Source organism: Pyxicephalus adspersus, chromosome 3, assembly GCF_032062135.1.
Source record: "Pyxicephalus adspersus chromosome 3, UCB_Pads_2.0, whole genome shotgun sequence".
Lineage (NCBI taxonomy): Eukaryota > Metazoa > Chordata > Amphibia > Anura > Pyxicephalidae > Pyxicephalus > Pyxicephalus adspersus.
In genome coordinates, this window is record NC_092860.1 from 150672638 (window position 1) to 150692540 (window position 19903).

General features: G+C 40.4%; 2 protein-coding genes across 5 annotated transcripts in view; one reads left to right on the forward strand and one right to left on the reverse strand.

Moving 5' to 3' along the window:
* Positions 1-2493: 2493 nt before the first annotated feature.
* SPR (sepiapterin reductase) lies at positions 2494-8004 on the reverse strand. Its single transcript, XM_072406672.1, has 3 exons — positions 7638-8004; positions 5663-5953; positions 2494-3216 (listed from the first exon to the last, which is right to left on the reverse strand). The coding sequence occupies exons 1-3, from the start codon at positions 7951-7953 to the stop codon at positions 3029-3031; spliced, it is 795 nt and encodes a 264-aa protein (XP_072262773.1). The 5' UTR covers positions 7954-8004; the 3' UTR covers positions 2494-3028.
* An 11779-nt stretch (positions 8005-19783) lies between these two features.
* EXOC6B (exocyst complex component 6B) overlaps positions 19784-19903 on the forward strand; it is a 186461-nt gene continuing 186341 nt past the window's right edge. For all 4 annotated transcript variants that reach the window (XM_072406673.1, XM_072406674.1, XM_072406675.1 and 1 more), the window contains exon 1: positions 19784-19891. In XM_072406673.1, the coding sequence (XP_072262774.1) occupies positions 19803-19891 (89 nt within the window). In that variant the 5' untranslated portion in view covers positions 19784-19802. The remainder of the gene's footprint in view (positions 19892-19903) is intronic.

Here is a 19903-nt window from a genome sequence, read left to right on the forward strand (position 1 = left end):
TTACATTGCAGAGTATAGCATGGACTGGCTGGAGAGATATCACTTTGATGTAGTGGGTCAGCTTGAACATTAAACTTTAATGTTTACCAGAATTACGTACAGCAGTGTGCATAGGGTTTATTCAGAATTTCAACTCCTAAGACCACACATACTATAATCTCATTGTACAGTCTGCTATAGATCTGTGTTCTGAATTCTTACTTAAATATTCAAATATAAATCCAGTCATACAGGTGCTCATAATACATAGCTGGCAACCGAGGAATTCATTCTGGTATTTGCATTGTTGGCTTTGCAATTGATGCTAACATAGGCTGGCACTGGGAATTAATTCCACGAGATCTTTTGAAGAGTCCTGTGAAAATAGCTTGTGACTCGATAGGCCTGATTTATTAAAGCTGGACCAGATCCATTCCAAGTTTGCTGGACTGCCCAGATTGTCTATCTTCTCCAGTCTTGGAAAGCATTACTAAATCAAGCCCATTGTGTCCCCACTTTACCTGAAAACTTTCAACACTGGAATACTTTTTGATTGAACCGACCTATACATCTCTTTTACAAAACCATAAGAACACAATTTTGTGACTGTACACCAATCACAGTTCAGTGTGTCCGCCAACATTAATCATAAAAATCCACATGATCGCCGGAATTGTAAGTGTCGGCCTGGATAACATCCAGCATCTTGCGAGCAGACACGTGGCAATCAATGAGTTTGCCACTTTCTTTCATTATGAGAAACTGTTGACGAATGTCCGGATCCTTTGTATGTGTCCGTACTTCCTCTTGCATGTCGTTATCCAAAGGCCCTGCCGGGTAAAGAAGACAAAAATTAAGCGAGGATACATAAAATATTTACAAATTCAAAAGATAAGTATTCTACTAGATTGTAATCTCTTCGGTGCAGGGTCCTCTCCTCCTGTGTCACTGTCTGTATTTGTTTGTCATTTGCAACCCCTATTTATTTGTACAGCGCTGTGTAATATGTTGGTGCTAAATAAATCCGGTTTATTAATAATAATAATTCCATTATTAAAGGATAACTTCACATTCCCAAAAATATTGTGTAAGTGGCTCTCCTTGCAACATCTTATACTCATCATACTTCCTACAGTTCTATGGTAAACCCCACTTGGGAGCTTTGCTGGCCAACCCTGAAGTCGTCTGCACAAAATCAGATCTATTACTCTATGAAAAGGCCCCTCTATCTTTGCCCTGCATTATAGATAAGCATAAATATTGGGTGGGGAGGCAGAGGAAATGAACTTATATTAAGAATACCTTGTCCTTTCCATTTCTGCCACCAAATCAATGGCAGCAGTAAATATAAACTGGTTACTAGGAAAGCATGCTTAGAGAATTTTATTTAACAAGAAAAGTGATGAAGATATGGCTTTCTTGCTATAATCACTATAGCCATAAAGGACACACACGCAGGATCAGATATCTGGAGCTGTCTTATAAACGGGTGAGTGTCTTATTTTAATTATTTTTTTAAAAATCGGGGGTGGCTTACTTAATGGGGATGTCCTAAAATCAGGGAAACACGGTATATGATCTTTTGTGCACTACTGTTGACCACCAGTAGATGGTACTGTGTCCTCGTGTAAAGTCTCTTACAAACTAATAATGTCCTACATGGCAACAGATTGTTATACACTTCTTTATATGAGAACACAACACCATCTAGCAGTGCGACCTAAGTATAAACCAAGGTATATATATATACAGTGTTACCTCATTGGTCCTTAATCCGTTTCAGATCCTTGGACTTATACCAAACAGGACTTATACCAACCAAACTTTTCCCATAACAAATAAAAGGAAAATTAATCCATTCCCATGAAAATAAAATCCTATTGTTATTGGCATATTATACATTGTTGGGGATGTATAAAATAATTTAAACACTGCCTAATACTAAAATACATAAATACAAAAGCAATTAGATGAAATAAATGAAAATTTAACCTCAATTTACTTGCTGAGAAGAGTCTAGTGCCTACTAGGATGGTGCTGAGAAGGGAGGAGGAGGAGATGTTATGTAATTCACAGAGAGTTATAGCGCGGGTTGTTCACTGAATGGTAGCAACTGGCGTACTGACGTTCGTGGGCAGTCGTGGCTTTCTCTCGAGAGAGGTAAAAAAAGGTAGCACACACTGTTATGACTCATTTTGACACACAAAGGTTGTAAACCAAGCAAAATTGTTTGTGTCCAAACAGGACTTATACCAAGTTGGACTTATTCCATAGCGGACTTATACTAAGGTACCACTGTATATATATATATGTATAGTGGATTTGAGCATGTTGAGTTAGGTCAATGAACAGACCTACGTGTTTAACTCTCCTCCAACTGTGTCCATCTGCCCCATAGTGGCACTATACATCCATTTAAGTATATTATTACATTGCAGAGTATAGCATGGACTGGCCGGAGAGATATCACTTTGATGTAGTGGGTCAGCTTGAACATTAAACATAAAACCAGAATTACGTACAGCAGTGTGCATAGGGTTTATTCAGAATTTCAACTCCTAAGACCACACATACTATAATCTCATTGTACAGTCTGCTATAGATCTGTGTTCTGAATTTGTACTTAAATATTCAAATATAAATCCAGTCATACAGGTGCTCATAATACAAAGCTGGCAACCGAGGAATTCATTGTGGTATTGCGACACCATCATTTGGCTTTGCAATTGATGCTAACATAGGCTGGCACTGGGAATTAATTCCGGGAGATCTTTTGAAGAGTCCTGTGAAAATAACTTGTGACTCAATAGGCCTGATTTATTAAAGCTGGACCAGATCCATTCCAAGTTTGCTGGACCGCCCAGATTGTCTATCTTCTCCAGTCTTGGAAAGCATTACTAAATCAAGCCCATTGTGTCCCCACTTTACCTGAAAACTTTCAACACTGGAATACTTTTTGATTGAACCGACCTATACATCTCTTTTACAAAACCATAAGAACACAATTTTGTGACTGTACACCAATCACAGTTCAGTGTGTCCGCCAACATTAATCATAAAAATCCACATGATCGCCGGAATTGTAAGTGTCGGCCTGGATAACATCCAGCATCTTGCGAGCAGACACGTGGCAATCAATGAGTTTGCCACTTTCTTTCATTATGAGAAACTGTTGACGAATGTCCGGATCCTTTGTATGTGTCCGTACTTCCTCTTGCATGTCGTTATCCAAAGGCCCTGCCGGGTAAAGAAGACAAAAATTAAGCGAGGATACATAAAATATTTACAAATTCAAAAGATAAGTATTCTACTAGATTGTAATCTCTTCGGTGCAGGGTCCTCTCCTCCTGTGTCACTGTCTGTATTTGTTTGTCATTTGCAACCCCTATTTATTTGTACAGCGCTGTGTAATATGTTGGTGCTAAATAAATCCGGTTTATTAATAATAATAATTCCATTATTAAAGGATAACTTCACATTCCCAAAAATATTGTGTAAGTGGCTCTCCTTGCAACATCTTATACTCATCATACTTCCTACAGTTCTATGGTAAACCCCACTTGGGAGCTTTGCTGGCCAACCCTGAAGTCGTCTGCACAAAATCAGATCTATTACTCTATGAAAAGGCCCCTCTATCTTTGCCCTGCATTATAGATAAGCATAAATATTGGGTGGGGAGGCAGAGGAAATGAACTTATATTAAGAATACCTTGTCCTTTCCATTTCTGCCACCAAATCAATGGCAGCAGTAAATATAAACTGGTTACTAGGAAAGCATGCTTAGAGAATTTTATTTAACAAGAAAAGTGATGAAGATATGGCTTTCTTGCTATAATCACTATAGCGGGGGTTGCCGGATTTACTTGATATTGCTGCACAAAACATAAAATCTGTGGCAGAGGAAGGGGGTCGCTTCCAGAAGCGCCAGTCCAAGCACATAGTCCAATCTGGAATGCCAGGGCTGAAGCAGGGAATCCATTTCTTCTGCTTCTGGGAATGGATACCTTACGAAGAATTTATTTGTCAAGCAGTTTTCTGGGGAGGTGAAGAGATCTATCTTGCGGAATTCCAGTTATTGCATATTCAACAGAACACATAGGGCCTGATATATTAAAGCTCTCTAAGGCTGGAGAGGATACATTTTTATCAGTGAAGCTGGGTGATCCAGCAAACTTGAAATAGATTTCTTCAAAGTCATTTGCTATTTGCTGCTAAATGTTTTGAATCCTGGACCAGATCCATTAAAGCATTGCTGCATCACACAGCCACACTGATGAAAGTGTATCCTCTCGTCTTGGAGAACTTTATTAAAACAGGCTCATTACAGTCCTAAGATGGCTTATTGTTGTCGAAAACCTCTTGTTGCTACAGTCTTTAGGGACCTGGATTTAGGTCACCTACAGGTTGGACAGGTCTCCTCCACCCATTCATGATAGGCACTAACTCTCATAGATGTTTCTAGCTGTGGGGGGGTTTCACGCAGTTTGCGTAATAATACATCATGATCTTGTGGTCTGTCTGGAAGTGGACATGGATCAACCATGTGGGGTCAGAAGGAAATCCTCATTTTCAAGATGTTGGGTTCTTCTGTTGAGAAGTTCAATATCAGTTGAACGCCAAGGCTGTGATAGTGGTGTGCTCTGGCTCAATGAGCTTCCTATCCTACTGGACAGTAAGCCTAACTGGCAGGAACAGAGAGAAGAAGAAATGCACCAAAAGTGGGTTGAAATGTCCTATAGTTCAGCACTGGCCTTGTGGGTTGGTCTACCATATACATGCTGCCATATTGGTGGTAGGACACTAAAGTTATTCTTAGATAGTTGGTGTTCCATCAGCCAACTCTACATCCAGATCTGCTAGTTTAAAACACATCTACAGCCTAAATGTAAAGATATTTATTCACATGTACAGTGGTGTAGAGCTGCAAAAGTCCCTGTTGAGCCCGGGCCCTTTACTCAAGAGGTCCTCCTCCTGACCACTTTCCGGCCTCTCACACAGAACCAGCAAAGGAGATCTACTACTGCTGACTTGTTCTTCGCCTCTGCATTTGGTGATATCATCTGTCAGAGTCCGGCAAAGGAAGAAGATCTTCTCTGCCGCGGTTGGGTGGCACTAGTGATCAGCTGGAGAAATTTGACTTCTGATTGAGCTACTGGGTCAGCACTGACAGAGGTCCCAGGATTCAGATGTAAAGTGGGGAATATGATGTATGGGACGGGGGGTGGAATATAATAAAACGGCAGCATCAAGAGGCTCCTGCTGTAAAGGTGGGACTTCTATATAGGGGAGCTCCTGGTGGAAGGGGGGACTTTAACATAAAGTCCAATGTCCAGTGAGGGGTCCATATTTGAAGGGATGGAGTCTAATGAGAAGAAAAATATTCAATGTAAAAGGGTAAGTTCTAATGTAAAGGGGTGCTATTGATGTAAAAGGGTAAGGGGTCTGGATTCGAAGGAGCTTGTCCCAAATAGTAGGGTCCATGTCGTAAATTATATCTGACGCCCAAAGATCTGTAGCTAGATAACCATCAGCAGTGATGGACAGTTGGAGCGAATGGGGGATTAGGTCTAAATTCCACATTGTCCCTATAGGTCTATAGCTACACACACATGCCATATGCTTTTTTGTCTGCCAAAGAGGAGTACTGATTTTTTATTTTGTATGCCCCCCGCCGCCCCACTACCTGGTGAGTAGCTGAGAACACGAAGGTCCTTCTCTTCCTCGGCCAGCACCCTGAACATCATCTCCCGAGCTGCCTTCCCGGCGCAGTACAATGTCCAGGATTTAAATGGCTGCAGAGCCGCCAAAGACGTAACATTGACCACCAGCCGCTGCAGCCCCGGACGTCCCTGGAAAACCTTCAGTAAGGAAGAGGTCAGACACAAAGCCGAGGATACATTAAATGAGAAATATTTGTCCACCTCTTGAGGGTCTGTAAAGTCCACAAAATATTTGTTGATGTCACCCAAAGAACCTACAAACGAAAAACCAACACAAGCCTGTATTATAACAGAAAAGTCACAGACAAATATTGCAAAACTTCCTGTGTTCTCTTCATTACCAACTATTTCCGTTACCCTCTCCCTGTGCTACACTCTTCTCAGTTATATTGTTTCTGTGAAACTCCAAGGACTACAAATCACAGCCCTTATAAATGATTAATTACACACTTCCTGTCTTGGAGTGACAACGCTGCGTCTCTGTAGATACAGAACAGTAGATGTTGTCACTATAGGACAGGAAGTACATTTAGAATACAGAATAGCAAAAAAACTTACTAAAGTAGCAGTAACATCTTCAGAAAATAAGACTGCAGTATAATAATATTATTGGAGTGTGCGTTAAATGCTCTTCCTATAGAAAGCTGAACAAACTATTTTAGTAAGTGTAGGGTTAATGAATGTTTTCTAGGTTGGCACATTGCTCATATCTGCAACAAGCTAATATTCCTCCCCAGAGACAAGGTCCATCAGTTTCCGCTTCTGTTACACAATAGAAATATGTTAGATTTTAGGAAAAGTCCATGGAGGGAGCAATTGTCCATCACCAAAGTCCAGAGGTGACTCAACCAATGGGAGGAACTCTAACAGGTCTATAGTGGGGTCAGGGTCAGTCTGTTTAAAGAATAACTGCACTTATACACCAAATTCAGTTAACTGTTTGCACCCAAAAGTGCATTAAAAAAACAGATTGGACCCCCTACCTGGGATGTTAGGATAAAGAAATCAGCTAATGTGACCTAGTGCCCCTCCAATACACTTAGAACCCAAAAAATAGGGATCAGAAATGGGGGAGGTAAATATAATACCTACCATCATATATATTACCACTACTGCCAGTTGTTCTGGGGACACCGTGGGAGGTGTTATATTGGAGGCACCACAATGGGTGGAACCCCATGAATAAGTACTATGGGGGGAAGGGGGCGCTATTAGGGAAAGTTCCATAAGGGGAAAGGGCATTATAAATGGGGAGGGACTATAAGTGGGGGCATTATATATGGGGAATCAGTTATACAGGGGGCAGCACCATGATAGGGGCATTATAAATGTGGAAGTACTAAAACAGGGGGCAGCACTATGATAGGGGCATTATAAATGCATGAACTATTACAGGGGCACTATAAGAGAAGGGAAGTATATATTGGGAAGCACTATGACTGGGGGCTTTATATTTAGAAAGGGGGTATCAACCAAACTTTTGTTATAAGGTCCAGGATTCCTAGCTATACCTCTGGTCTCTGTGCCATACAAATAGAAAAGTGAATTGTCCTAGCAGGGAGTTCCAAGACTTCTAAAACTAGCAAAAAAAGTTTTGCCTTCTTTACCATTTGTGTTATGATACAGTATCATCCTATGAATCCCATTCCTATTTATTTGACACGCCTGGGTTTTGTTAATGATCCTTTTTTATCCTCAGGCTTTATATTTTAGCTTTAATCTGCTGCTGCATCTGCTGACCTCCCCCACTGGCAGATTTATGGTATGGTCCACCCCTGGCACTTTTGGCTTGAATGGCAATGAAGATTGGAGAAAAATATTAGAAGCCAGATAGAACAAAATTCTGAATGTGATCATTACATTCATTAACTGCAATCGATTTTATTGTTAAATAACAAGATCTTACAGATTTTAGATTGGTCATTGTTTCATCCTTACCAGCATTGTTGACAATGATGACCCTTTGGGCCGTGTCCTGTCCATTCATCTCATGTGCAGCTTGCACTGTCCTCCTCACCCCGTCACCAGTGCCAAGATCTGCTGCCACCCAAGTCGCTGTGATCCCTGGATATTTGAGTGTCAGCTCCTCAGCCAACACTTGCAGCGCCTTCTCTGTGCGGGCCACCAGGAGCAATGTGGAACCTGGCATCACCCTGGAGCACAGTTCCCATGCCAGGCTTTTGCCCAGGCCTCGGGAGGCTCCAGTTATAACACAAAGCACAGAGCCAAGGCTGCAGCTTCCTCCTCCATTCATCTTCTGTGGTGTGCAAAGTACAAGCAGCAGCTGCACACTGACTGTAATCCTTTCCACGCTTCCTTTTAAACCCCTACGGCCGGCCCTCTTTTTTTTCAACCATCTTTATTAGCAGCGGAAACAGGCAAAGATGATTGTGAAAATACAAACCAGCTGCTGAGCTGCTTTTGGGATTCACCCATTCATGACCACACATTTGGCCGTACATCAACGTCAAACGCTTTACTATTTGTTTTTTAATTTTTCGTGAAAGCGCGAATCTGCTGGGAATGAGTCTATAATAATAATAATTATTATTATTATTATTATTATTATTTATTATATTATTATTATTAATAATAATAATAATAATAATAATAATAATAATAATAAACAGGATTTATATAGTGCCAACATATTACACAGCGCTGTACATTACATAGGGTCTCTTAGTCTATTATGTGTTACTGCAAATGAGAATGTTATAATTAATTTTATGAATGTAACAGATTAAACTACAAGTAAATACAATGTCACTGTCTGTATCTGTCTGTCATTTGCAACCCCTATTTATTGTACAGTGCTGCGTAATATGTTGATGACACAATGATCGTTTTGCCTATCTGTGAGGGTGACATCCCACTAGCCAGCAATGTAAGGGACATTAATCCTACTGACCACCAGGTACCATGAACTGGGCATATCATAAATATTGGCTAAGACCTGAAAGAATTCAAGGGTTCCCTCATGTTTAAAAGGGTGAGAAAGACTGATATATAGTATATTTATAAACCATTGAATGTGACATTCACCAAACAGTTGCTGCAGGTATGTCTTCCTGTTTTTTCTGCTTTAAATCACAGCAGTCATTTCACCCATTGAGAATGTTTTGGTGAAATCACATTAACGTCTTTGTAAATACTAGACCAGTTTTTCTCAACTTTTTACCTCCAAATGAACCCCCAGAATAAATAATGAATATTAATAATTATGTCTCAGGGAACACTACTAAAATACATTCTCTGGAAAATCATTATAAATATTGTATATATTTGAGCATAAACCCTCAAAATGCTATTAGAAAATAAATCTTGGGTTGTACTGGGCAGGATGGTGGCTCAGGGGTTAGCACTCCGACCTTTGTAGTGGTTGGTCCTAGGTTCCGAATCCCAGCAATCTGTGTGCAGTTTGCAAGTTGTCTGCGTGCGTTTCCTCCCACATGCCAAAAACATGCAGTTAAGCTAATTGGCTTCCCCTAAAATTGACTTTAGGCTAAAATAATGACATATGACTATAATAGGGACATTAGATTGTGAGCTCCTTTGAGGCAAAGTTAGTGACACATCTATGGACTTTGCACAGCACTGTGTAATATGATGGCAATATATAAATACTGTGTAATAATAATACTCAGATATCACAGGTAGGTGGTGCTGTATCCTCATGTAAAATATTACAAACTCTTGCTGTTGGAGATATGAGTTTGTAGCACATTTTACATTGGGGCACAACGCCATCTACTGTTGGCCAACAACCATGCACATTCTTTAAAATGCAAGTGACCCATTCATCATAAAGAACTCAAAAGTAAAAAGGGGGAAATATGATATATAGATTGATTTGATTTTTTTTCTCTTTTAAATAAATGTTTTATAAAAAGTAACACACCATGAATGCGTTAATTCTATTATTTTTATTACGCTTTTATGCATTAATTATATTATTGTATATATTATTATTATTGTTAATATTATTATTAATAATAATATTAAACAGGATTTATATAGAGCCAACATATTACGCAGCGTACATTAAATATGGGTTGCAAATGACAGACAGATACAGACGGGAGGAGGAGAGGATCCTGCCCTGAAGAGCTTACAGTCTTGGACATTCTTGAAATTTGACATTCTCATTTTAATATTGACAGTGATGAATTTTGTGACCTCTTGAACAAGACTTCACTAATATTGGACCCACAAGGTGATTTGCTGTGGACTTGCAGATGGTTGTGGTTTCAGAAAAGAATCAGGGTTGGCTTGTGTGGTTTTGAGAGAGAGAATGTTTAGCTGCACCCCTTCCTTCTCCCATCCTTTTTCTATGTAACCTTTACCTTTTATCCTTTCTCGTGTGTATGAATATCCTAATCTCTAATTAAGCCATTCCCTTTTATAAGGTTCAGTGGTCCTTCATTTAAACCAAGAAACCCCAAACAAAGCACATTTTTCACCCCCTTACCTAATACAGATAGTCCCTGAGTTAAAGACATTCGACATACGGACGACTCCTATATACAAACGGGGCTTCCCTGCTCGCTCGTGTGCAGGACAGAGGCTTGACAGAGGGAGGGGGGTGGTTCATATGACTTGCAGAAGAAATCTTTTGCTGTTCTGTAATATCTTGTAACTCTATAATGACCAAGACAAACTCTGCAGTTGTTTCTTTTTGCATATCAAAGCACAGCTTGCTCCAGATATTATTAAATGTCTAGTTTTTTTTTTTTTTGCTTTGTTTGTGATTAACTCACAGTGAGGATTTTATACAGTAACTGACACTACACTGCCTAATAAAATGTTGCGACAAACATCTGTCCTTATCGCATTTATTAAAATATTGTACATGTTCCAACTTACATACAAGTTCAACTTATGAACAAACCTACAGTACCTTGTATGTAACCCGGGGACTACCTGTAGTATTGATTATTGATTGGAATGCCACCCTTACAGACTGCTAGGAAGATCATTAGCATCATGGTGTTGGTTCTGCTAAGTGATGTTGGACCTGGGAGTTTGCAGGTACCATCAGATTCGGAAGGTCAACCAACCAAGAAACTTCTCTGCAACCTCTTATGAAACCCTATGGGTAAATATATATATATATTGGTATTAAAAAGGCTGTGTAGGAATTACCCAAACCTAACTCTAAACCACCATGTTATCTTTTAGATAATGTCCCAGCAATTTTCTCCTTTACCTTGTTCCTCTAGTGAAGAGTAATTGATATCACTTCCTCTGAGAACACCAGCAGGCTTGTACAATTTTTGCAGGAACAACTGCTAGGAGGTCAGTATCTAATAATGGACACACAGTGCTGTTCTTTTCTATGGAGAGGGGAGGGGGGAGAATGAGTAAGTGGCACCCCGCTGTGCTCTCCTCCATGGGACTGTACAACATTCGTCCCTGTTTGGTCATTCATTGATCCATCAGGGGGAAATTGATGATGGACTTTGAAGCACCGCTGTACACACTTTAGATTTTCGTCTAGGATGGTAATTATCTAGCATGTGTTCCAGAATGTACAGAATCCATGACTCTAGATCATTTCAGATAAAGATAAGCATTGGCAGCTTACCTATTCTCCCAGCTCAGGTTATCCTTAAGAATATTTAAAACAGTCTGTGCGGAGGCTGCTGCTTTATTAGCAGAACTCTAGAGGGCAGCAGAGCAGCTTCAATGTCCTGCCTATATAAAAACTCCATGTCCCATGATTCCTTGCACTGTGTATTATAGATGGGGGTGTTACATTTGTAGTCTCAGCTCTGTACAGCACTATGGTGTGGCCACAAATAAACACATTCTAAATGGAGCATAGTTTGTAGCCATGGACAGTAAGGCTATGCAGTTCTCTGCAAAGGATAGAAGGGATTTATAGGGGACACATACCAAAGAGGAGGAATGTATCTTAAAACATAAAGTGAATAGAATTTTTTTTATCCTCAGTAAACCAGGAAATCTGTTCTGATAATGCCCTACAGAGCACCCAGTGGAAGTCACATAAAGACATGGCTAACCTATTTCCCATGGCTCCCACTGGAACATAGGTCTGTTGTATATGTTTTTCAGATGGGTCTGTCTTTGGTTGGGACCTTCAATTCCATCAAGGTCGTTTATAGTCCTCGGGGACATCTTTTTGAGACCCTTAGGGCTTCCATTCAAGAGCTGCTTTTCTATGCTTCCAACTCATTGGCATAAAATATGGCCGATCCAAATACATTTCCAAGTCGTGATTTTAAAGTGAATGGATTCATGCCATATACTGCTTGATGGGTGAATGACCAGGGAAACAATCAGTATCTCCCTGAGATCAATGGTTTCCTGGCACACCCACCATGCACCCATTGACCATCCGGAATAAGTGCAACGCACTGCCTCTGTTTTCTCTAACAGGTTATTGTAAATCAGAGGGGAGTGATTGTAATAACCAGCAGACAAAAGAAGCGCTCCCTGCTGTTTACATTAACAACCCGGCAGAGCTGTGTTGTTAATTCAAATGGTGGGGAGCAGACCATTGGCTGGTCCTCTGCAGTCCAGAATCATCTGGGAAGAAGGAAGCTGTAGACAACAAGTTTAGAGTTTTAGTGTTCCCAGTTGTTTGTGTCATTGGTATCCAGTAACCCTTTTTTCCACTGCCCCCCTATACTCTGTTCCAGTTTTGTAATGCCAGGCCATTTAGAAAACACTTATAGCAAACTTAGGCTACGTACGTGCAATAGTTCTCGTCCGATAATCGGCTCAGGGCCGATATCGGACGAGAATCTTGTGTGTGTACAGCACTCATCGTCCGAACGACCTTCCTGGCGTATCCACGGATGATAGACGACGAACGATCGTAATGGAAGTGAAGGGGGAGAGCGCACAGCAGGGTGCCGCTCTGTTGTTCTCTCCCTCTCCTCTCTATAGAGGAGAATGGTGCTGTATGTACAGCGCTTGTTCGTGCATCGTGCAGTCATTAGTCGTTGGAAAGGATCGTCATTACATAGACTAAGAGTGGGAGTTTGTCAATTCTGTACAATATCTACACAAAGCTCAGCCAAAGTATATTATTATAAACTTTGATGACAGCTGGGTGGCTAATGAAAAGTGCAGGGTGGTGCGCCCAGCTAAAATAGCCTGGGGAGAACACTGCTTAGAGAGTGCTACCTGCTGATTTATATTAGAATTAGTTCTATTATTAGTAAAGTGGAGTTTCAAGTTCTGACCTAGCACTAGGTTAGGTTACTGTAAAGGTGCCATGTATAAAGTTTCTGGAAGAACGGCATCAGCAGATATCATCTAGATTCTTTCACATAATGGACCTAATTTATTAAAGCTCTTCAAGGCTGAAGAGGATACACTTTCATCAGTAAAGCTGGGTGATCCAGCAAACATGGAATGGATTTCTTCAAAGTCATTTGCTATTTGCTAGGAAATGTTTGGAATCCTGGACCAGATCCATTACAGGTTTGCTGGATCACCCAGCTTCACTGGTGGAAGTGTATCCTCTCCAGCCTTGGAGAGCTTTATTAAATAAGGCCCAATGTGGCTGGTGTGAGAGACAAGACCTGTTCTCCATTATGACTGACAGTTTCCATTATTTAAATCTCAAGAATATTACTAAATGTTATCAGAAAAAGCATGGCATGTATTCAATTTCCTATATGTGGGATCATGGAACGATCAATGTGATAATCTGTAAATTGTCTCCATTTCATAAACTTTCCTGAACACATATTATCAGTGTGTCTTATAATTAGTGAAAGAGACAAGGATACCATATTTTATCACATGTAATATTGGCACTATGCTATACCATACTGCACGTGTGCAGTGATTTTCCTGTCTAGCTTGTCTCTGTCAATGGAAACTTATAAGTAGTGCTTTTTCCTACTTGCAATTCCATGCTTAGAAGGACTGACCATCATGCAGAACATGTACTCCCATGTCTACCCTGCAGACCCCCAGAGCCAACAATGCAATCAGCAGACTGGAAGCTGTACTGAAAGCCTCTAAGAAAAAGATTTTATAAGCTAGACTGAAACCCTGCACAGCAGTCCCTGCTCACAATTAACACTAATCAGAAAAATTTTACACATATTTCCATGTTTATACAAGTACTGTTTAAGTGAGCCCCCCCCCCTTTCATTGGTTTTCAGTGGTGAAGTGATATCCCCCTTACATTGGTTTTCAATAGTACAAGTTTTGCTCCTTACATTGGTGATTAGAGGTTAAGTGTGTTTGTTCATTGGTTCTCATCTGTGAACATCCCCTTTCATTGCTTTTCAGCAGTGAAGTGACTCTTGGCATTGGTGGAAAATACTGAGGTCTTCACAACATTGGTTCTCAGTGGTGAAGAGACTTTTTACATTGGTTCTTCATGGTGAGGTCCACCTTGGATTGGTTCCCCATGATGAGGCCCACCTTGGATTGGTTCTCCATGAGGAGGTCTACCTTGGATTGGTTCTCAATGGTGAGGTCCACCTTGGATTAGTTCTCCATTGTGAGGTCCACCTTGAATTGGTTCTCAATGGTGATGTCTACCTTGGATTGGTTCTCAATGATGAGGTCCACCTTGGATTGGTTCTCAATGGTGAGGTCCACCTTGGATTTGTTCTCAATGGTGAGGCCCACCTTGGATTGGTTCTCAATGGTGAGGCCCACCTTGGATTGGTTCTCAACTGTGAGGTCCACCTTGGATTGGTTCTCAAAGGTGAGGTCCACCTTGGATTGATTCTTAAGGGTCAGGTTCACCTTGGATTGGTTCTCCATATTGAGGTCCACCATGCATTGGTTCTCAATGGTGATGTCCACCTTGGATTGGTTCTCAAAGGTGAGGTCCACCTTGGATTGGTTCTCCATAATGAGGTCCACCATGCATTGGTTCTCAGTAGTTAAAACAGAAAGGTTCTCCATTATTTTGGTGGTGAGTGACATACTTCCATACATTGGCAGTTAATGGTTAAGTTCCCTTTTTATTGTTGGCCAATTTTGAAGTTTTCCTACCTACAATAGGTCATTTTGACCTCTCACCTTTGAACTTGCAAAGCAAAAATATTTCAGTCTGGTTATTGCAAGAAAGGAGATAAGAGACAATTCGTTTTCTGCCTGTAACAGACTGAAGACATCATCTGTCTAAAAAGTCACCTGAATGGTTGTTATAATAAAATACGAATCTCTTTTTAAATGATATTGTTGCCGTATATTTGGGTGAAGTAGGAATATATACCTTTACCGGGCCTTATGGAGATGACCAATGCTCTCTTTCCCTCTATCTTCTGTTGGGTGAAAGGCTAATTTATTTTGTTGAACCCATTAGGAGCCTCTGTTAGAAATTGATGTTAGTTTAGTTGGTAGTTAGACTACCAGAACTTTTATACTAGAGACTCGCTATACAAAGCCAACTTTCATGGAACTGTGCTTGTATGTTGCCTTGTTGAATAAAAGAGCAGCACAAACAAGCATTAGGTATTTTTGAGTGACCCTGTCTTACACATGGTTTACCTCTGCCCATGTCATTTGAGTCTCATTCCTTTAAATTTTATATTATCATTTTTAGGATTTTTATTCCAACAAACCCAGAATTCCAAGGAAGCTGGAACTTAATTACCTTTCAATGCAGATTTGGGAAATACTACTTTAGAGGTAGTTATGAAATGCACGTTTGTGCTGAGAATTTAGCTGATTATCACAATCTATTGAGAAGAAAAATATAGTAAATAATAGGGTGTCTTCTTTAACGTGACTTGCAATCTGTACATATGACCGAGAATATTTTTCTGCACACAATTCTTATTATATAGAATCGCTTTAAAGTTAATATTTTTAGATCCGAGTTGGAGTGTCTGATCCTGCTAATATATTCGTCACCCCATGCTTCTCTGTGCCACAGATTGACCGGGGCATTTTGAACTTGCCACTGTCATCCCTGATTCTGTAACATATACACCCTCCAACTAACACCACTATTGCTGGGGCATTTCTTTTTATCCCATAGACACCACTATTGCTGGGGCATTTCCTTCTTCCCATTGACACCACTATTGCTGGGGCATTTCCTTCTTCCCATTGACACCACTATTGCCACTATTGCTGGGGCATTTCCTTCTTCCCATTGACACCACTATTGTTGGGGCATTTCCTTCTTCCCATTGACACCACTATTGCTGGGGCATTTCTTTTTATCCCATTGACACCACTATTGCTGGGTCATTTTCTTCTTCCCATATATACCACTATTGCTGGGGCATTTCCTTCTTCCCGTAGACACCACTATTGCTGGGGCATTTCTCTTTATCTTTTTGACACCACTACTGCTGGGGCATTTTCTTCTTCCCATAGACACCACTATTGCTTGGGGCATTTCCTTCTTCCTATTGACACTACTACTGCTGGGGCATTTCCTTCTTAGAAAATGGTATTCTTGAACCTCTTGTACCACTTGTAGGTGATTGGAGACGGATTGCTTCTTTTGCAGAACAAAATGCAGTTACACTTTACAAGCTCCAGTCCCTTTCTTTTTTCTTCAAGGCCTTATGTTTCTGTTCACTAACTCGGTTTTCCTTCTGCTTTTCCACAAAACACATAGGTAAGGTATTGATTTACCCTTCTTCCTCAAAATTGGCCTTTCGTGTGATAGGGATACATGACTATGGTAGGGACAGGGCAGTAAGTGAAATAACTATGGTGTGTAGTTGTTGCAATATAAACATGTGATAATAATAATAATATGTAAACCATGCAATACAATATTTTTTTTGGACTCACTACTCCGGTGCTGCAGTTCAAACATTAAATCCATGGGATAATATAGTCTGTGTTGCTGATATGATATGCAGACACCAGATGCCATTCTACACATCAAGTGGTTGTTTTGTGCAAAACCAACATTGCAGTTTTGTCCCATACTAAGCTTTAGACTAAAATACTGGAACTGCAGACTCTTTAGAACCGCAGCATACTCAGATATGCAATGTATCAATACATGAGGATGATGGCAATGTGCACAAATAAAGCAGCCTAATAATGGCTGAATAGGGACATTTATTGTGACGCAGCTGTGTGTTTGATAATGTTAGGTCATAAATCAATTACCATGCACAGCTGGACATAACATTATTATCATGCTTGTTCATTGAGCATAGCTGAGTTTTTATGTCCTAAGAGACTCCGAGTGGTACAAATAGCTTCTGTTTTCTATAATGTGAGATAAATGTATTTCCAGTACAGACAGCAGCTAGGAAGCTTAGAGATATGGAGGACATATAAAGTATAGCACAGTGTACAGAACTGTAAGACACTGAGGAGTGTAAGGTTTTATGTGAATTATAGTTTAAGATGTTTTCTGCAAGGTTACCTGGAAAAGGAAGTAAAGTAAGTGCGGCACTGAAGATTTGCAGCTATTGTTTTGGTATCTCTTTATTGTACCCCTATACCTTATAGTGTTCACCATATTGTGTGCCAATTTACCCCATGGTGTCTACCTTCTTGTGTGCCCATATACCCCCGGTGCTCATCTTTATTATCTGCCAACCTATACCATGATTTCCTCCATTTTATGTACCCCTTTACCCTATAGTGTTCACTAAATTTTGTGCCCATATACCCCTGGTGCTAAACCTTATTGTCTGCCAACCTATAACATGATTTCCTCCCTTTATTGTACCCCTATACCTTTTAGTGTTCACCATATTGTGTGCCCATATACCCCTGGGGCTCACCCTTATTGTCTGCCAACCTACACCATGATTTCCTCCCTTTATTGTACCCCTATACCTTATAGTGTTCACCATTTTGTGTGCCCATATACCCCATGGTGTCTACCTCCTTGTGTGCCCATATACCCCTGGTGCTCAACCTTATTGTCTGCCAACCAACACCATGATTTCCTCCCTTTAATGTACCCCTATACCCTAGAGTGTTCACCATGTTGTGTGCCCATATACCCCATGGTGTATACCTCCTTGTGTGCCCATATACCCCTGGTGCTCACCTTTATTGTCTGCCAACCTATAACATGATTTTCTCCCTTTAATGTACCACTTTACCCTAGAGTGTTCACCATGTTGTGTGCCCATATACCCCTAGTGCTCATTGTAGTGCTTATTGTCTGCCCACCTATAACATGATTTCCCCCCTTAAATGTACCCATATACCTTACAGTGTTCACCTTGTTGTATGCCCATATACCCCTGGTTTTAACTCTTATTGTCTACCAACCTTTTTCCTCCTTTAATGAACCTATATACCTTACAGTGTTCACCATACTGTGTGCCTATATACCCCATGGTGTCTACTTGCTTGTGTACCCATATCCCTTACAGTGTCTACTTTGTTTTGTGCCATATACTCTGTAGGGCTCTGTTTATAAATTATAACCCTGTCAATTAACTCTAGATTAGTTCATAATCTCTTATATTGTAAGCTCTTCGGGGCAGGGTCCTCTCCTCCTGTGTCACTGTCTGACTCTGTTTGTCATTTGCAACCCCTATTTCATGTACAGTGCTGCGTAATATGTTGGTGCTATATAAATACTGTTAAATAATAACAATATTAATAATGATACTAATAATTTTTGTTTAGACAGACAGCATTTCCTCTTGTGATAGCTGTACACTAGCTGGCCAATAGGTGGCAGAGCGAGTCATTGGGTAATAGGAACTGAAATGAGGAGTTTAGAAAGATATGACCATTTGTCAGCGAATTTCAGATGCATTGACAGGGGAAAATTTTATAAATAGAGCCCATAGTGTCTATTCTTATTTGTATACATATACCCTATGGCAGTGATTCCAAACCATTACACCGTGGCACGTAGGCGTGCCATGAGAGATCATCAGGTGTACTGTGGGAAATTATCCAGCTCCTCCACTAGATGGCAGCAGGTAGCTAACTGGCTTGTGTATGTGGGATTCTTGTTTGGTGGTGTGCTGTGGGATTTTTCCCATTGTGTGCCCATATACCCTGATGTGTATCTTACTTTGTGCCCACCACATTATATAGATCAAAAAACAACAGAGATTTAAGCAGGGTTTTTCGGCACAAACGATGTATTCAACATACATTAACAAAATTTGTAATAGGGTTTGTACATTAAAAAATACCACTGTACACAACTAGTGGTCAGGTATAATCATTGAAGTCATATGATTACTTAATACCAAAAGTATATGTATAATATTATACTTTACAGTCTATGTATGTATATATGTATATATGTGTGTATATATGTATATATATATATATATATTTATATTGGTCTCACAACATAAAATCATAATTGACCTCCCACATGGCTAAAAGGGAAATTAAAGCCCCTCCCACACAGCTGAAAGGGGAAAATAAAGCTCCTCCCACACAGCTGAACGGGAAAGTAGAGTTCCTCCCACACAGCAAAATGGGGAAAATAAAGCCCCTTCCACACAGCTAAAAGGAAAAAGAATAGCCCCTTCCTTCCACACAGCTAAAAGGAAAAAAAACCCTTACACAAAACTAAATGGTAAAAATAAAGCCCCTCCCACACGGCTAAAAGGGAAAGTATAGCCCTTCCCACACAGAAAAAATGGAAAATAAAGCCTCTCCCACACAGCCCAGGGTGAGAAGTATAAACCCTCCTGTGAGGCTCTGATATGAATAATAATTCCTTCTACACAGGTTATGTGAATTATAGCTCATCTCATACAGTTTTGATTACAATCACAAAGCTATTAGATCATATAAGCCCCTCCCATGCGGATCTGAGACCAATGGTCCCCGCCCCCACAGTGCACACATATAGCTGAGGCTCCTCCTACAAAATTATGAAGTAGCACGTCTCTTCTTCATTCTCTAAACTATTATATCAAAGGAGTAGAAGGGCAAAATGAGCTTTACAATAAACTCAGGTGGTAATAAATTAAAAGACAGATAACCATCGCCAATAGACGGGTGAAACGCAACCAAATACTTCGTGGAACGCAACGTAAGAGAACGTATATCATATTACGTAAAGCGTGGAACGCAACGTAAAAATGTACGAATGACGTGAAACGCAACGTAGGAAGTTTTGTTTAGGGCGTGAAGCGCAGCGCAGAGATCAGATCTGTGAGAGGGCGGGGCCAGGAGAATCCAACAAACATGGCGGAGCTGGAAACAGCGGCAGAACATGAGAGGATCCTACGGGAGATAGAGAGCACCGAGACCGCCTGTATAGGGCCCACCCTGAGGTGAGAGAGAGA